This window comes from Rhododendron vialii, chromosome 6a (genome assembly GCF_030253575.1).
Source record: "Rhododendron vialii isolate Sample 1 chromosome 6a, ASM3025357v1".
Taxonomy (NCBI): domain Eukaryota; kingdom Viridiplantae; phylum Streptophyta; class Magnoliopsida; order Ericales; family Ericaceae; genus Rhododendron; species Rhododendron vialii.
The window spans coordinates 1,740,875-1,759,822 of NC_080562.1; the positions used below are offsets into that span (position 1 = coordinate 1,740,875).

General features: G+C 36.5%; 2 protein-coding genes and 1 long non-coding RNA gene across 14 annotated transcripts in view; 1 reads left to right on the top strand and 2 right to left on the bottom strand.

Moving 5' to 3' along the window:
- Positions 1-2,423: 2,423 nt before the first annotated feature.
- The window catches only part of LOC131330372 (uncharacterized), a 39,704-nt gene continuing 23,179 nt past the window's right edge, over positions 2,424-18,948 (bottom strand). The window contains exons 5-6 of the mRNA XM_058363923.1: positions 2,722-2,784; positions 2,424-2,541 (exon numbers count right to left, since the gene is read on the bottom strand). Of these exons, the coding sequence (XP_058219906.1) occupies positions 2,424-2,541; positions 2,722-2,784 (181 nt within the window). The remainder of the gene's footprint in view (positions 2,542-2,721; positions 2,785-18,948) is intronic.
- On the bottom strand, positions 8,627-10,482 carry LOC131330190 (uncharacterized). Of its 3 annotated transcripts, none has more exons than XR_009201001.1 (5): positions 10,309-10,482; positions 10,025-10,117; positions 9,595-9,770; positions 9,240-9,282; positions 8,627-9,148 (listed from the first exon to the last, which is right to left on the bottom strand). It is a non-coding gene; the product is annotated as an uncharacterized LOC131330190 (long non-coding RNA). The 3 variants fall into 3 exon arrangements; XR_009201003.1 differs by having other exon boundaries at positions 10,345-10,465; XR_009201002.1 differs by lacking the exon at positions 10,309-10,482 and having other exon boundaries at positions 10,025-10,244.
- LOC131330188 (uncharacterized) lies at positions 10,791-14,298 on the top strand. Of its 10 annotated transcripts, none has more exons than XR_009200996.1 (6): positions 10,791-11,204; positions 11,324-11,421; positions 11,597-11,674; positions 12,348-12,449; positions 12,588-12,715; positions 13,709-14,298. XR_009200996.1 is itself a non-coding variant. In XM_058363685.1 (5 exons), the coding sequence occupies exons 1-4, from the start codon at positions 10,921-10,923 to the stop codon at positions 12,394-12,396; spliced, it is 474 nt and encodes a 157-aa protein (XP_058219668.1). In that variant the 5' UTR covers positions 10,791-10,920; the 3' UTR covers positions 12,397-12,715; positions 13,709-14,298. The 10 variants fall into 10 exon arrangements, 4 of the variants coding, with proteins under 4 accessions (XP_058219668.1, XP_058219666.1, XP_058219667.1 ...); XR_009200998.1 differs by having other exon boundaries at positions 11,597-11,639; XR_009200997.1 differs by having other exon boundaries at positions 10,791-11,188.

Genomic DNA, 18,948 nt, shown 5'->3' on the forward strand with positions numbered 1-18,948 from the left:
TAAGAAAATCTTTAGTATGACTGCGGTTGGTAATGAGACTATTTTTCCAGACAGAGAACCTACACATTTTTCTGAAGCAATTAAAAATCCAGTATGGCAGCAGGCTATGAACACTAAATATCAAGCCTTAGTTCAGCAAGTACTTGGAATCTTGTTTCTCCTCCAATGGGGCCCAATATAATAGGGTGTCAATGGATATTTAAGATTAAACGTAACTCTGATGGAAGTGTGGCGAGATACAAAGCACGTTTAGTAGCAAATGGTAATCAACAAGCTGAAGGGATAGATTTTCAAGAAACTTTCAGTCCTGTCACTAAGCAACCGACGGTGAGAATTGTGTTAAGCTTGGCTGTTCACTATGCTTGGCCCATAAAATAGTTGGATGTTACCAATGCTTTTCTCCATGGAGTGATTGATGAGGAGATCTATATGAGACAACCCCTTGGGTATAAAGACCCCACTCATCCCACATTTGTTTGCAAACTCAACAAAGCCCTTTATGGATTAAGACAAGCTCCCAGAGCTTGGTTTTCTATGTTCTCTGGTTTTCTACTCCAGCAAGGGTTTAGTCACAGTAAGGCAGATGCTTCTCTTTTTACCAAGAAAACAAATCAAGGTATTACCTTAGTGCTTGTGTATGTTGATGATATTCTTGTGAATGGCAGTGACACAGCATATATTATAGAGTTGATTACAGCTCTTGGTACTAAATTTGTTATGAAAGACCTTGGTACACTCAGCTATTTTCTAGGTATTGAAGTTCTACCTCATGGCTCAAGTATTATCTTGTCTCAAACCAAATATGCTACCGATCTTTTGTCCAAAGCTGGAATGAAAGATTGTAAACCCAGTCCATCCCCATCGTCATCTAAACCAGCTGTGTTTGATCCAGACCCTGACTATACTGATGCACAATGGTTTTGCACAATTGTGGGGTCTCTTCAATACTTGACTCTTACATGCCCTGAGATTTCTTTTGCCATAAATCTTGCTTGCCAACACATGCATAGTCCTAAATATAGTCATTTTGTGGCTGTAAAACGTATTATACGATATATCAAAGGCACTATCCATGAAGGTTTGCATTTTATTCCTGGTTCTTTGCAACTCACTGCCTACTCAGATGCTGACTGGGCAGGCGATCATCTAGACAGGAGATCTACATCTGGTTATTGTTTGTTTCTGGGGTCCAATTTAGTGTCCTGGTGTGCTAAGAAGCAGCATACAGTTGCTCGCTCCTCCACGGAAGCAGAATATAGAGCTTTGGCCCAGGCTGCTGCCGATATTTCTTGGGTTCAACAACTGCTTGTTGAGTTGTTTGTTTCTTCTTCTCTTCCACATGTTATCTGGTGCGACAATCTCTCTGCTATAGCCTTGGCCTCAAATCCAATTTTCCATGCCAGAACGAAGCAAGTGGAAGTGGACTATCATTTCATTCGAGAGAAGGTTCTCAACAAGCAAATTGCGGTGCAACATGTTGGCACTTTTGATCAAGTTGCTGACATTTTTACAAAGACCTTGTCTGTGGCTCGTTTTCTTTTCCTCAAGGCCAAACTCATGGTGGTTCCAACCCCCATGAGTTTGCAGGGGGCTGTTAGTAAGGGTCATTAGTTTGTGTTGTAATTGGGTTTTTGCTGAGCTGTCAATGGTTGTTGTATTAGTTGTAATTAGCTGAGTTAGTTAGTTAGCTTAATGCTAATCTTGATTAGTGGGTTATGTCGGTTAAGTGAGGTCTATAAGCTGTGTAAGACGGGACTGTTATTCAGTTGAGAAAACAGATCTGAAATGGAAAATTCCTTTCTCTCTCTATCATTCTCTCAACTCTCCTCTCTGATTGTATAATTTTATACTTTGCACGTTGGCATGCACCTAGTTTTCCTCAAAAAAGGTAGATGGATGCTATCTCTTACCATATCGGGGCTTTTGTCGTGTATCTTACAGCATCTGTGGCTTTGTTTAATTGGTTTTGTTCTTCCTTTGGGGACACCATTGTGGCCATATAGTATTAACAGATATTTATGTGGCAATGGTAAAGTCATCAGTTAATTACCGTCCATGAATTAACTTGATGAAGTTGATTATATCATTTTCATATATGTCTTCTAAACTAAAAGTTTCAATTAATTTTCTTGAAACAGGCCACATAATAAAAAGTAAAACTCAAATTCGAACCATTGTACCGAGCACGCGTATTCGTGCTATGCACGAATGGTGACACTAGTTTTATTCTAAATAGACTCCATCACAAAGCACACATAGTTGGCATGTCTTCTTTATTGTAACGGCGACAAAATAATTGTACTTTTTACTTTATTATTATTAATCCATTTCTTGCTCTTCTTCCAAAAAAAAAAAAAAACACACACACACAGACGAGCAAAACAAATTTTAGTTCTTTCTTATTTTTTCATGTCATGAGGCTTTCAGCAGGATCCATGATCGCTCCACATTGGCATGGTTGGCATTCGTCCCCAGTCATTACGAGTTTTGGAAGGATGCCCTTCCTCTGCTTCGATGCTCTTCTTGGACCCCTCAGAGGGTCTACAATTATATTTTGAAAAAACATAAATTTCAAAATCTGTTATACTATAAAGTGGTATTAGTCGTCAACATTTTATAGGGCTAGCAAAATAGCGTCCCCTCTAAGGACCACCAATTAGAAATTACACAGTTATACTGCCGTGGTTATTTAAGAAAAAACTAATTAAACAAGATACATACATCATCAGTACCGGTGGTGCAACACTAGCAACGAGGGTCACTGTGTTTGGGTCTATCGCAAACCTGCCAACAAATTTGAGAAAAAATAAATAACCAAGAATAACACATCGGTATATTTCCTATGGGGAAAATAAGTGACCATAAAAAAGTAGTAGTATTTGGGTTGAGAGAGACAGACCCCTAACAGTGGCATTCAGGTTTGCATTCGCAAAAGGGCGAGCATCCACAGGCAGGACCGCTGCAACTTGGTACTTCGATGCTGTTCTCGGACTCGGACCCCTCCGAAGGCCTACAAATATATTTTGCAAAAACATAAATATTTCGGCAGTTTGTTATACTACAGTTGTATTAGTTGATCAAGATGTATTTTCAAAAAAAAAAAAACTAAAAAGTTATACACACCTCTTCACTGGTAGTGCTGCACTAGCAAATATGGCCACTGTTGGGTCTATCCCAAATCTGCCAACGAATTTGAGAAAAAATAAATAAATAACCACACATCAAATATAATTTGCAAAAATATAGAATTCTTACAATAGTGGTATTAGGCCAAATAACTCATTTGGATTTATTTTTGTCCTTATTCAATTTTTTTCTTATTTGTTAGTTTTTCATTAATTTTTTGTGGATTATTATTTCGTATCGACGAGGGGAATCTAAAAGGTAAAAAATTACAATGTGAAACCAAATTTTTTAAATAAAGACAAAAATAAATCAATTAGACAAATTTTTTCATCTTTATTCAAAATTTCGATGTTATTTCGCCATAAATAAGCTAAATAGATTATTTTAGTCCATCAGAAGTTATTTTCAGAAAAACTAAACAAGAATACAAATGCTAGGTACCCAAACTAATCCCCCAAAGCGAATAAGATTTTGGGTCCCTGCAGCGAGAAATTCTCGCTGCATCTTCCAGCTAGCCGAAACATCATCGTATAGGTTGCCGACTGAGGCACCAACTCTCGCCTCAACGCTTCAACCCTTTTTTTGCTCCTCACCTTGTACGGTGCAATGGTTGTGTGAGCCCTACTTTAGGTGTTCCACATAAGTGATCCAATTCGTTCAATGATTTCAAAATAATAATTCGAGTGAACACGTAAAAACTCATATCAATCTGATAATTGTAGTTAGCTAGTCTATCTTCCAATGGTTGATTCAAAATTCAGGACCCTAGATACTGAATGAAGTTTGAAAAAAACTATACAGTTATGTGCTCAATATACATTTGATCTGAACTCCACATATTGTAGGTCTTATTGAAAGGAACATTCAGTAAAAAAAATTATTGTGATTGAACACCGATAGGTATTAAAACAAAAAGAATATGAACTGTTTTGATACGTAGCGATATCCGATCAAGATAAACTTTTTTCTGAGTTTTCTTCTCAATAAGGCCAAATAAATCTACGGCTCAGATCAAGAGTTTATTGGGCACATAATTGAATAACTTTTTTTCCAACTTCGTTCAGTATTTCGGATCTTGAATTCTAAACTAACAATTAGATAATTGGATTTATTAATTGCAATTATTAAATTGAGCTGTTTTTTTACAAGATCACTTGAATAATTATTTTAAAATTATTGAGCAGTTCGGATCATTTATGAGAGACTTAAAAAATAGGACCTACACAACCATTGCACTGTATGGGGGAGGAGCAAAATGGCTGAAGCGTCGAGGCAAAAGTTGGTGAGCCACCGTTTTGGCTCGCTGGAAGATGCGGCTCACTAGGGACTCCAAGTCCACGAGGAGAGCCAAGAAGTATACGTGGGTCCCGCCTATTCTATGTCTCTCTCTCTCTCACACCATAACTGTAATCAGAACCCAGAAAAAAAGAGTAGTAAACATTTTCAGGCACACAAACATCATAAAACCTGTTGGGAAAAATTAGTAGTATATGATTAGGATATTTCTACTAGATAAATTAAATGCCTAAAAAAGAATAATAATAACAACCAAATAAGACAACTAGATATTATTAGAGAAAAGATAAGAATAGCCTGTGAAGTGATAGAGACACGTGATGGTGCCCTCCTAAGGAAGGATACACCCCTTCCTGCACGAGATTGGATGATATTCTTTTTCCAAAATACAATGACCTTCAAGTTTTCTTCGGTGCAGCGAATCAAACTCACGAACCGTGTTGTTTTCCGACACTCAAAATTTATAGAAAGGCAGTGTCAAATTTATGTGATAAATTATGATCGAATACTCGATGGAACAAAAGTAGCCGTAGTATGAATGGTAAGAAAAGCACTGCATAATAATGTAGGAAAGCAAGAAAGACAGATTTCTAGCACTGTTGTGTTTTAAAAGGGAATAATCTGATAATATGTTGTATCTTAGCCGACAAGTAGGAGTTGGTGATACAAGATTATAGATATTACTTAAACTTATTTAAATATTCATTCTAGTGATTTTAAATACTCATGTTTGCGTTCTTAAATTGTCATTCTGCCATATTATATCCTCTCTATATAGTTTCTATCTATACTATTGAATGGTCCCCCACTTGGGAACGTAGAAATTAAGAAAAAATGGAGTCAGATCCCGTCCAATATGGATTATCCTCTAGCCCCGTCTAGTTCGGTCTTTTATGGGCTCTTTCCGGGTCCATAACAATGATCGGAACCGTTCACTTTTTAGAGTTCTTCGAGATCAACGACCACACTAAAAATCACGTTGATCGGTTACCGTTTGATATCATTTTAGAATGCATTTTAGTTTCGGAAAAATGTGCTGAAGAGTTGCAATCCTGTGTTTCACACCCTTTTTAGACAACAATAATGCATTTTCAAATGATATCAAATGGTATCCGATCAACGTAATTTTTGACATGGTCGTTGTTCTCAACAAGCTCTAAAATGTGAACGGTTCCGATCATTGTTGTAGGCCGACTGGACAAGACTGGAAGGTAACCCATACTGGACTGGATCTGACTCCAGAAAAAACAATTGAATGGTCCCCACTTCTCGCTGGAATAACCTTCCCCTCTTTTGAAACTGTCAAACCAAAATCCAATCTCTCATCGACGTCATTGTGGCCTCCCCGGGCTCTCCCCCCCCACCCCCCTCCAAAAAAACAAAAAAAAAACAAAAAAATCAAGCTCTCTTCTCTCATGGGGCGCTTTTCCGGTGCCATCTCTAACCCCGTGTATATTACCAAGTCAATGGGTTCTTTCACCCTTATATCTCTCCTTTATAAATAAACCCACGAAATTAATATTAACATTAAAGTAAAATATTAAATTAAAACAACAAAACCGAGTTGGAACTGTGAGAAATGCATGCCAATATATACACACGCTATGTATGTGTGTACACATATATATTCTTGTAGACATGAAAGCAGTTGAGGAAGAAACAACAAACCGAATTCGAACCGTGAAAAATGCATGCCAATACACACACACAGAGTATGTATGTATGTATTCTTGTAGACATGGAAGCAGGGGATGAGGAAGAACCTTTTCAGAGTCTTCAAAGAACTCTCATGCTCACTCAATCCACACATCAGATCCAATTGCCTTCCCAATGTTCCCATAGCTCCCTCAATCCACACACCTGCACATCATTATATAAGCAGATACATATATATTGATCAGAAACAGAGGAAAAGAAAGAAATATTAAAACATTTGCGCAAAATTCACCTCTGTAAGTAAACCAGGTTTGTATGTACTACTAGTAAATGAGCCCGTGCCTGAAGGCACGACGCAACACATTTTGAGAACAATTAAATTGAATTACCATTCTATGCTTCTAACCAACCCGATAGCAAACCTGTCTTTTTCAGGAAAAGATTTTTTAAATAAGTTTCAAACAGAGTACATCTAATCAATTTCAAGTCAGTGAAATTCAAAGTGTCAACAAAGAAAAGCTGCCTAATTTCACAAAAAAAAAAAAAATGATCATAACCTAAGCAAATTAAATCACTGCATAACGATATATTCTTTCAACCTCCCTAATCTCCGCAAAATATGCATAGAGCAGTTCGAACAATTCATCAATTAAGTTAGATACTACAAAAAACTTGCACATTTCATCAAACCCCTCCAGAGAATGCTAACTAAATATAATTCTAATAGCAAATGAGCCTATGCCCGAAGACGCTAATTCAAAAGCATTGACCAACGGCCCTGGCTCATTCAATTTTCAAAAATTCTACATAGGATCATCAAAATTTAGTGCATTGAATTCCAAAACAATCAAGCAATTTTTTTAAAGTTAGGGAATACAAATCAAAGAAACCGTACAATTGCATGTGCTATGGCTCGTACAAACCTAAACCAACTACTCTATTTTACTATTGACCTCAGCTGTCTAACAAAGGACCCAATAGCTTCATCTCCAAAATCATTGACACTTGAAAAGACAAAATAAAAATCATATTTATGTCAGTAAGAAGGGTTACCTGAAACAGGCTTAAGATGAGAGGCAAAATATAATTTTTTTTATACTTTATACTTCATCGAAGAATTGCCATAGTCAAAGAATGAAAATCAATCTTGTGTATTTGATGTGTATTATAGAAAGCCAGTGGGGTCATACAATCTTTAGCGGTCCGAATGCACATCAAGTCTTAGCATAGGTACGCTTTCCATGTTAACAATAAAAATGCTAAACTAACAAATGTCACGTGTTGGACACTCCGGAGACGTGCACCATGTCGATGACACCTATGGGACACATATGGGCGTGCCCATTAAATTTAAAAGAATGTTGAATTTTTTATTAAAAAGGACCACGGTGTTGGATTTCTTGTCGGACCTCCCTGAATGGACTAAAGAGATCATACAGCACCCCCTTTTGAATCCACTACAACAGGTGGCATAGAATGCTCTACGTTTTGTAAGGCACTTCGAACATACAAAAGGTTGAAGTTTTGTGAAGTATTCCTCTGTGGAGCTTAGACGTGCTTTAAATGAATAACAATGGATGTTTAACTGTTCAGAAATCTTGTTTCAAGGGCGACTACGTACATGTCCAAATCAAAAACTTTTGTATTAAAAACTGAAACCATACCTATTTTCAACCTGCATATTCGATCTTTCACAAGTGAAATGCCTCCTCAACATCCACGGGTAGATACTGCTGAAGTCCACGGCAATTGGCAATACTAACTGTAAACAGAAAAAAGAAAAAAATTGAAACAAACAAAGCAAGGAAATGGAAAGACAACAAAAGAGAACGTCTATGGAGACAGAGAGGGGGAGGATGAGAACACAGATGGCTTACTATTTTAGAAACCCACGGTTCTCTGTTAAACGGGGTAAGCTTTGGATCCTCTTCATGATAGCGCAGCGCAAAGGGTTGTCCCAACAACAATCAAATGCAGTTGGAATTTGCAAAGTGATGTAGGGATAATTTAGCCATGATCGAAAGGAACTTCCGATGACTCAAAGATGATCGAATACATCAACAAACCTTTCACTACAAGGTGGTGCAATTTAAATGAATTGATCGACGATATCTAGCGCTTTAGGTTTTTAATTCAAGTTGATAGCCAGCATAAGAAGGAGACAGATATTCAAGACATATGTGAAAGTAAAAGAATTAGACAAAGACAGATAATACCCGTGCCTTCAAGTAGGGAATAAAGGGTAAAAGTACAAAATTGTGTGTTGTTTATTATGCCATATAAATGGCATATTCTGCAAGCAGTGATTTGAATCTCTAGTTGTATCCCCCTAAAATCTAACGTAAGCTCTCTATCAGTGGAAAGCGATAATGAAAGACAAAAACAAATCTAATCTTTGTTTACCAGTGATGGTGGAAGAGTGGATTCGAAAGAGATTTGAGATCCGTACCGGTCCAAATGCACATCAAGTTTCATATAGCGTTAATGGGGCTGGGAGATAGATTTGAGATCCGACTCTCTTGCAATTTTCAAATTCTTACCCCTGCAAAATGAATTCACACTTAGAAGACTCATAAATGAGCTGAATGCTATATTGCAATAGATTCCAATGCTTTAATTTGTTCAATACCACCACCATTCTTTACCCCCTTTAAATTTCCATGTATCAATGGGAATGGAGTACCTCCATCGAGGAGAATGCACAACAACCTAGTCATCTTATTGAACCAATCAGGAGACACCCTTTTGCAAATGGCAGTTATTTAGCAAAGAAGCATGCGATTAATATCAAACTAAGTTATAATCCTTTCGGTTTAAATAAAAAGATTCAATTCAGATTGAGCAAATGAAAAGCTACATCATAGTCCTCTTACGGATAATTCCACATCCAGATACTCTCAAACAAATTAACCTTTAGACAAAAAATATATATTCAATCATTCAGTTTTTTTTCCAGTGCAAAAGTAAGAGACATACCTGTTGGTTGGTGGAACGGAGAGTCTCACATAGCCTTATGGGCTAGGAGAGAGATTTGAGATCCAACTCTCTTGCAATTTTCAAATTCTTACCCCTGCAAAATGAATTCACACTTAGAAGACTCGTAAATGAGTTGAATGGAACAACCATATTGGGGCCGTTACAGCAATATACTGAATACATACCAGTTTGACCAGAGTAGTCCCACATAAGCCATACATTTGCAACCTAGATTGAATCCAATAAGCACACAATTTATGACATCTATAGTGTACAGGTGGCATAAAACACAAAATAATCAAAGAAGTGATACAATCAGCAACTACTGCTCGAGGGGAGCCAATGCAAAACCCCTAATTAATTGATACTTTCATAAGAATCAAAGGCACTTCAACATAACATACACATTAGCCAACTCTGTTCACTTTGTTCATAGTGAATAATTGCATAAAACTCAGCACTAACTGATGTAACATGCATTACCGATAGTCATCTTGTAGCTTTTTTTAAGAATCAAACAATTCAGCAATAACTGATTACCTCCGAATGGCAGAAGAAATCGGGTAAAAAATGACATGGAAATTTGAAGTTTTTTGCCATGGGAAATCAATTCTCGCCTCATCTCCAGGATTCTTATCCGGATGTAATCGCAATGCCAACTTATGATATGCTTTCTTTATCTCTTGTTGAGATGCTGTCTTTTCCACGCCAAGAACCTGCAAGGAATTTGATTACTTTTTTTTGCAGTTACTGGCTCTGAGTCAAAAGAAAACAGGAACTATAACCATGCAATAACACTCCATTAACGACTTCTGATCAATCAACGGCAAAGCTCAGTAAACCACTCCATTAAACAACTCAATTTGGCAACTACTACTGACAGAAACGGAAATCCTAATTGAGAACCAAAAGCTGCCATGAACATGAAAACACAATGGACCAAAAATACAAACCACACAATAATAATCACCTAAGGGCATTCTGTCAAACACCTAGCAGGCGTTCTCTTAAAATTGTTTTGCCACTTCCTTCATCCCCAACCTCATTGTAAGAAAGAAGACATCTGCACCACACAATAAACAGAAGAAATTGACGGTAAGTTTAAAAAGAAAACAATGGTTAAACATGGATTGATCAGTGGTAAAAAACCTATTGACCCGCCTAAGCAAACCCAAGCGGTTATCTCAGACCTCAAAGCCCTAGAAATGAAACGCAACAGTTCAATAGAAACACAAAAAAGAAGAAGAAACTAACGGGTTCCGTTCGGGTAACGGCGTGGCGGAGGGTTACCGGGGTTGGATTGGCGGTGGCGTGGTTGGAGTAGTCAGCGATGAGCCTGGTACTACGGAAATTCGAGAGAGCAAAAAGAGATTATGGTTGGGGATGAGAGAGAGAGAGAGAGAGAGAGAGAGAGAGACTCACCAGTTGAGATGCCTGTGTGTGTTTGAAATTTGAATTCGTCTGAGAGAGAGAGAGAGAGAGAGAGAGAGAGAGAGAGTTTGGACGTTTAGAGCGAGAGAAGAGGTTGGGAGTCTTTGGACGCCTGCACCAGGTTGGGCTAAGGATTGACCAAATGAGTCATTTAACTTTGGATTATTTACTGAATTGCCATCCAAAAGTTAGTTTGTGAGAGGGATAGATTTAGGCAGTTGGATTTTTAAGAATGGAAGGTTGAGATTTGTTTGGGAGCAAATATTTATATGGATGTTTATAGCTGTGTGGGCATATCCTCCTCCTCTATAAGAAGAGGGAGTTTTGGTCAATTTTTCGCTTGCCACTTTTCTGATTTGGACGAATTTAGCCTTCAATTTACGGACATGGAGTGTTAGCCGGCTGCCCATAATTGTAATTGTGCCTAATTGCCTTATGGCCCACGTGGGTGCATCACACGCAGCCGCGTATCTTGATCTTCCTTTCCATCACATAATACACACACTGACACACATGCAGTCTCTCTCTTCTGCAATTTTCCCTCTCTCTCTCTCTCTCTCTCTCTCTCTCTATTCTGCAATCCTTCATCACGACTCCATCGCCGTCCACGTAAAGTCTTTGGCCAGATCGGGACTTCAACGCTTTTTCGGACGGAAGCAATTTTTTCGTTCGCCTTCCCCCGACCGATGCAGCCATGGGTCTGGTCTGGATCTGAATCAGTATTATTTCCCTTTCATCCTATTTTTTAGAGATTTTTAATTATATTTCAGAGTTCTTCCATTTATTGTTTCAATTCTGTAGTGCGATTGTTTGAGGGTTATTGTTTTGTTCGATTTAGGGTTCTTCAACTCACACTAGGGTTCCTCTCGTGCTCTGAAAATCGAAGGACGATAAAAGTGGAAATAAAACAATTGATTTGGTCCCCCACATTCCCAGGTAAGGTGATACTATTTTTGATTTTCGAATTGCATTGTCTTTGTTTGTGTAGATGAGTTATGAGGTTTGAAATTAATTGATTTGTAGGACTCAAAAAATCTGATTCATTTTATGTACTGTTTGGCTGGGTATCTTAGCCATTGATTTTTAGTGAATGTTCTTATGTTGCATGTAGGTGGGTTTTCTACCTGGAAATTAAGCCTTCCATTTACTACCAGGTAATACGAGCTTTCGATAGAGAATATATGTGTAGGTACGATCTCTATATCTCTTAAGTTATCTCTGATTCTTCTTCTTTTTTTAAGAGTTTTTTCTAAATTTTGTTGCTTCTTATTTTATTTTTTTCTGCAATTTATTGAATGTTAGCTTGTGTAAATGTATTGGTTATATTTCTACTATTCCCCCCCCCCCCCCCCCCCCCCCAAAAAAAAAAATAAAAATAAAAATAAAAAAACTTGAAATCTTATACCTTGGGTGGTGTTTTTGTTACTAAACTGACGGTAAGATCGAAGCTCTGTATAAACTGTAGCCCCTTTCTCAGCTATTTCATGTAAGGCACTTACCTCCACCTTTACCACTTGAGCTAACTCTTTTGCACTTACTACTGCAAAAAGATGTAGAATTACTCTCCTTTAATTTTTGGGTCACTCACTGCCCTGTTTCATGTTTGGCCCATTTGCAAGATGGGCATGCATGGACAAGGATAAATTTGATCAGAAAAATCAGCTTTGAGATCAAAGATTGAAATCAATGTGGAAATTGGCCAAAGGCGCTGTTTATGAAATTTGCCCATTTCCGATTTACGCTATAGTTTTCATAAAGAAATTAAGTGTTTTCAAATTTTGTGTGCATTGCTTCCTGCATAAGTTCAAAGAAAGAATGAAAATGAGACGGTGTATAATGGGAATTGTTTTTATGTTCTTCAGCAAAGTTGGCTATCATTGCCAACAATTGCCCTCCTCTTTGGAAGTCTGAGATAATGTACTACGCCATGTTGGCGAAAGTTGGAGTTCACCACTACAATGGGAGTAAGTTTAGTGCCATACAGATTTATTTACTAGCTTTGTTATTTCTTTTCTTTATTTTTTGTTTTGTTTCTTTCCTTTATGCATTTAATTTTTTCTGTCGTATTGAACTTCTTATTGATGTCTATTTTGTTTTTGAAGCAAGCATGAAATTATGGATGCATGGAATTTGACAAAAATAGGAATCATCCACTTTTCTGAAATACCATGGGAAAAGAGGGATCATCCACTTTTCGGAGAATCCAAAAGGGGTTGCAGTGACACATATGGTAAGCTTTATGACTTTATATTCAGCTTTCTCGCTTCAAGTCTTAATGGTGGTGAAACAAATAGGATGTTTTTGTGATATTGGCGGTTTTTACGTACTCAAAATCACTTATATTGTCAGGAGTTTTATTCTAGGAATTGGAGAAGCATTGACTTGCTCAGTGTGGTTTCTAATTTCTGATTTCGATGTTATAATTTGCTGGAAACTTCGGACTATTGGGATCGAGAATGTATATTGGGATGGCAGGAATTTGTAGATTTTTTTAATGTAATTTTTCTTTTATTGTGATAAATCGACTCTGATGATGAGGACCAATTTCTGCTTCTCTGCTACTTGTTTTTTAAGTTCGAAAGAGAGCTTTTTATAGTTTATTCAGTCCATATGAACATGGAAGTTTAATGATGTTTTCCTTGTGAATGCAATTCAATTGATCACATGTTAAGCTATAATTAGTTACATTTATGGAGTAGAGTTTATGATGGCGTGTTTGGTTAGTAAAAAAATACATGAATTTCTGTTGGTTGGTTACACATGTCCATTAACTCTGTAATGAATGTGTCTGGAAGAACAACACTCTGGTTGGGTAACGTGGAATTGGGTTTCTTTGATTTTAAGAGTGAGAATCTGTGATAGCAGCAGGAATATAACAGTTCTTAAGAGTGAGGAAATTAATCTGCAACTCATGAGCTTCCTTTGGGATCTCTGGAGAAAATATGATCGAGTAAACATATTTAGGAAATAGTAAGAGTGAACATATCAGGTGGTGGTAGCAGCAGAGGACGAAGGCAGAGGAGGGGAGAAGATATAGTTCGCCCCTTGGTCTATCTCGAGAACTTGTACATTGGGACATCTAAGAAGAACCCTAAACTTGAAATATCATTCACTCAAAGTGCAATGAGTAATTTCTTTGATAGTATGTGTTCAATGTTGACACTAATTTTGTAATTCTAAATATAAATGATGCTCATGTAGTCATATGCTATGTTAATGACAGGAAATGTTCAAAATATAGAGCTTCAACGAAATGTGCTAGCTGCCAAGGGAACGAGGAATGGTCACAATTAGGACCCTTTATGATCTTGCAGATGCAACACCTTTGCTACAAATGCAATGGTACGAGCGAGAGCATTAAAGAGAAAGGCCAATGCCCTCAATGCAAGAGACGAAGCTGCTGGAAATTATCGTGGAGAAGAACATGCAGAATGGACGGAAAATCACATTAGCTAGAGAAGCTGATGAGACGGTATGCTATTACTCTTACACTGTCCGACAAGATTACAAGTGGAGATGGCATGTTCATGTTCGATGGTTCTCTTGCTAGATTTTTGGTTAGGAAGAGTTTCCTTTTGTTTTTGGTTAGTTAGATTGTCAGTTCTATTTCCCCGGCCCCAGCTGAGGTTTTGAAGTACTCTAGTGCTTTACACCCTTTCATTAAGGATTTTTTCCCCCCTCAAGGTCTCAGTGTATTATTACAACTTCAAGTCTAAATACTTTTGCTTTGTCTAAGTCCCACAAACTCTACTTTAATGCTAGGCATTTTGCAATCATATATATACCTGTAAGCAAAATCGTGCAGTTAATGTAGATGACGTACTTATGTATATCAAACCCTTGATAAAACTTATGCATACAACTTTTGCTACGCACATCTACATTTTTAATTACAGAAACATTCAAAATCGCTCTTCACAACGGGCATGACAGACGTGCTTTGCACGTCGGAATTCACCTAGTATATATACACAAGCAACGCAGGACCCAATATGCCGCATGCATAACTATCGTCACTGAATCGTGGTGGGCCAGCTTCTGATAAATAACACCTGTCAAAATGCTGATTTGATTGTCTTACGCATATTGGGTCCAGCGTTGTTGGGTTTATGAAATTAAAAAATGATACACAACAGTCGCGTGAATGACACTTTTTGGATTCGTTGACATTTATAATATTTCTTCAATAGATTTTTCTCAAAGTTTTCGTTTTTCCTGTTGCACAATGACTTTTGTTTTACACATTTCAGGCAAAACCTTAAAATTCTGCGTTCTTTTCTTTTAAATTTATTTTAAAATAAGTTGATTTTTTATTATTTGATTTTTTCTTTTGCATTTATTAATTTTGCGTCAAACTTTTATACATTGTTGATTCATCTCGACAAGAGAAATCATAAAAGTAAATTTTTTTTACTTTAACCAAATATTTTGGAAAATAACCACTTATTTCTTAAAATAAGTCAACGTCTCCCTTTCTTAAAATACTTGGATAAAAGTAATTCTTTTTACTTTTCCTATTTCTCTTATTGAAACGAATCAATAATCCATAAAAGTTTGGCGCAAAACTAACAAATGCTAAAAAAAAATATCAAACAATGACAAACTAACTTATTTTAAGATAAGTTTAAAAGAACGCAGCCTTAAGCCCATAACTTGATAACAAAATAAAAAAGAAAAGAAAACATCTAGTACATTAACTTGAACAAAGCTCACACTCCTATTGAAAAGAGATTTGTAAAAAAATGATATAAAAAACAAAGAACTTATTGATATAGGTGTCGTGCTCTATGTCCATTGCAGATGGGCTAAATGTATTAATTACATTAAATGTCTATTGCAATTATGGACAAGCTTTAAAAAATTCAACTATATATGTAATAAAACTCTGCTAATTAACTAGAAAAATCTGCCTCTGAATACTAGACTACAATAGTATATCTCGTCATATGTATCATCATCCTAATTAAAGAAGAGTATCTTCAAAAATCTCGTCATATATATCATCCTAATTAAAGAAGAGTATCTTCAAAAAATTAAAGTTTGTCTTAACCTATTGATAGGTGCATAAATACGCTTATTTACGCCCCCTAACTTAGGCTTGTTATGTTCAATTAGCGTGTTACCTGGAGTTTGATACAGTGGCGGCTCCAGGATTTTTTATTAAGGTGTTTAGAAATTTTTTTTGTATATGAACCCAACAATATATACACAAGTAACACAGTTTTATGTGGAAGTATGAATAATGCAATAAAAAAATTTCGCAAAAATTGTCCATTATGCCACACAAGAACTCAAAAAAGTTATTCTAGGTAAAAAAAAATCCACACATTTTTGGCGAGTAGATAACAATGAATTTTTTAAGTTTTGGGGAAAAAATTTAAAGTTCTCGTTTCGCGTGGAGAATAAGTTTTTTTTTTTTGGAGCGGAGAGAGTAAGATTTTACAATTGACTTAGATAAATTGTCCTATTTGAGTTTATGTTAAATCAGTGTGCTATTCTACTACTAATATCTTTTTGAGAGAAATGATAACAATAATGTTAGGGTGGACATTTTTAAGAATGTGCTCTTCATATCTAGTTCGTAGTTCCTACCATTAGATTTTCTATCATAGTCTTCGATCTGATAAAAAATTGTTCAAGTCAGTAGAGTATTGTACCTTAGGTAGTTGAATTTCTTTTAAGGTTATTTATAATCTCATAAACTAAACCAACAACAAATTTGAATTAGTTAGTGCCATAAACAAATTTGAATTAGTTAGTGCCATAAATACTAAAAACTAATATATTTATACAAAGTGGACATGAAGAGAGACGGCAGGCCACGATACCTATAGCAACAAATCTTTTTTATGGAGTAACTACTTAAAAATATGAAGGGGAATTTTTTGGCCGGCCCTAAAAATTAGGTTCGGATCTAATTTAGTTCCGCACAATTATTTGTATTTTTTATTCCAATCATATCCTTGCCTTCCTTATGCGCATCAGCGCGCACGGAGTTAGAGAGCATCTAGTATAGGAAAATTATCTAGTGCTCCATGAGCATTAGTGCACCATTAAAATATTGTTTAAATTTTAAAAAGTCATATCTTTTGTTGTAGATATTCATTTTTTAAAAAAATTACATTTTTGAAACCTACTCGACGATATCTACTGAACAAGATCTATATAGAATATGAAATTATGTAAGATTAAAAAAAATACCTTTTGCTATGAGAACTATTTTTATGATAATTATTTTTATGAGAATCGACTCTATGAGAATTATCCCTATGAGGATTGTTTCTATGAGAACTGTCTCTATAACTGTTTTTATGAGAACTATTTCTATAAGAACTGTCTATGAGAATTTTCTGGCTATAAGAACTGTCTATGAGAACTGTATATCTAGTGCTCCATGAGCATTAGTGAACCATTAAAACATTATTTAAATTTTAAAAAGTCATATCTTTTGTTGTAGATATAACCTATTCGACGATATTTGCTGAATAAGATCCATATTGAATATGAAATTATGTAAGATTTAAAAAATACCCTTTGCTTTGAGAACTGTTTCTATAAGAATTATTTTTATGAGAATTGTCCCTATGAGAATTATAACGCCCCGAGCAGACCACTGGCCCAATACCTTGATTATGATTTACAAGCCACACCACATGGCCTAAAAGCTTAAGCACAAGGTATTGGGTCAGTGGTCTACTCGGGGCGTTACAGGTGGTATTAAAGCCATCCATGTGCATGACCATGTGGGCCTTGGAGTTTGGTTTGATTTGTATTGGTGATTATAGTGCTCAACCCTTCGCGAGGGCGCGAGGCTATAAAGTTGGGGAGATTGTAACACCCTGTCCTACATTGGAAGTCTACATGGATAATCTTAGACATATAACAAACCTCGTGGGCTACTACTAGTACCTTGGGCTTAAGCTTTTGGGCCATGTGGTGTGACTTGTGGATCAAAATCAAGGTATTGGGCCAGTGGTCTGTTTGGGGCATTACAAGACTTGTTTCTATGAGAATTGTCTATGAGAGCTGTTTCTATGAGAATTGTTTCTATTTAAACTGTCTATGAGAACTGGCTACCAGAACTTTGTCTATGAGAACTGATAACAGTTCTAATAAAAAATACACAATTCACATAATTTCACCACACACTAAAATACACAGTTCTCATAGAAAAATATACTGTTCTCATAGACAGTTTTCATGAATAATAAACAATTCTCGTAGAAAAATACACAGTTCTCATGCACAATACACAGTTCTATGAGAATTGTCTATGAAAATTGTGTATTTCTATGAGAACTGTTTATGAGACTGGTTATGGGAATTGACTATGAGAACTGTGTCTATGAGAACCGGGCACAGTTCTCATAGAAAATACACAATTCACTATGTTTCACCACACACTAAAATACACAGTTCTCATAAAAAATACACAGTTTTCACGGACAATACCCAATTCTTATAGAAAATACACAATTCTCATAAAAAATACACAGTTTTCATAGACAGTTCTCATGAACAATACACAATTCTCATAGAAAATACACAAACGAACAAAAATACCCAATTCACATAACCTCATCATACACCAAAAAAACCGAAAATAGACAATTCTCATAGCCCCACCATACACCAAAAATACACAATTCACATATGTAAACTACGTAGTTCACATAGCCGACTACACTGTTCACATTCACAGTTCACATGCACAATTCACAATTCGCATACACAATTTACGTACACGGTGCATACAATTGCCATATACATTTCCATATACTATGAAATACCACTATAACAATCAATCATAGCCACAGCTTTTACTGCAACTTTACTCGGATTCCCCAATTTTTCAACTATCTTAAAGGAAAAGCAAAGCAATTTTAATCTGCCTTCTAATACACATGTCAAAATACTTACATATGCATCCTAATCCAACTATTTCGAGCCCGTTGGATTTGTTTTTTAGGTAGAAGTCAGCGAACTTGTTGAGATCGATGGTGCCGTATCTATCTTTGTTGATCTCTGTCACCGCATCTTGCTTCTAATTTGGCGACGTGCCGTCTACTCTGAACTGTTGAAAATGGATCTCATTCGAAGTGTGAAATTTTACCGTCATCGTTGGACGATTTGTTGCAGAAATTTGTTCTAAAATTTTTCTGTTTGGTTTGATGAAGAGGAGTTTAACTTCACGATGTCTCCTTGTCCAGTTGGCGATCACGATCTCCCCAAGAGCGACGAAGGAGTAATAGTCGGCGTTGGAAATAGCGGTGGTGGTGGCGCGACGGCGAAGGCAGCGGCGGTGGAAGTCTTCTTCATCATTCTCGTCCAACTTGTCGTCGTCAATCTCGCCATTGGAGGCTTCGCCAAGAACTGATGGGTGTAGGTTTTTTATTTTATTAGAACCGGTGGGCGTAGTTTGAGAAAGAAAGTGAGAGTGTGATGGTGAGGAGCACAAAAGTC

Excerpts from the sequence above, each read along its gene's own strand:
- LOC131330188 (XM_058363683.1), top strand. The coding sequence starts at position 10,921 with ATGGCCCACGTGGGTGCATCACACGCAGCCGCGTATCTTGATCTTCCT. Across the intron at positions 11,422-12,347 it reads TTGGTCCCCCACATTCCCAG|CAAAGTTGGCTATCATTGCC; the intron begins GTAAGGTGATAC and ends TATGTTCTTCAG. Across the intron at positions 12,450-12,587 it reads AGTTCACCACTACAATGGGA|CAAGCATGAAATTATGGATG; the intron begins GTAAGTTTAGTG and ends TTGTTTTTGAAG.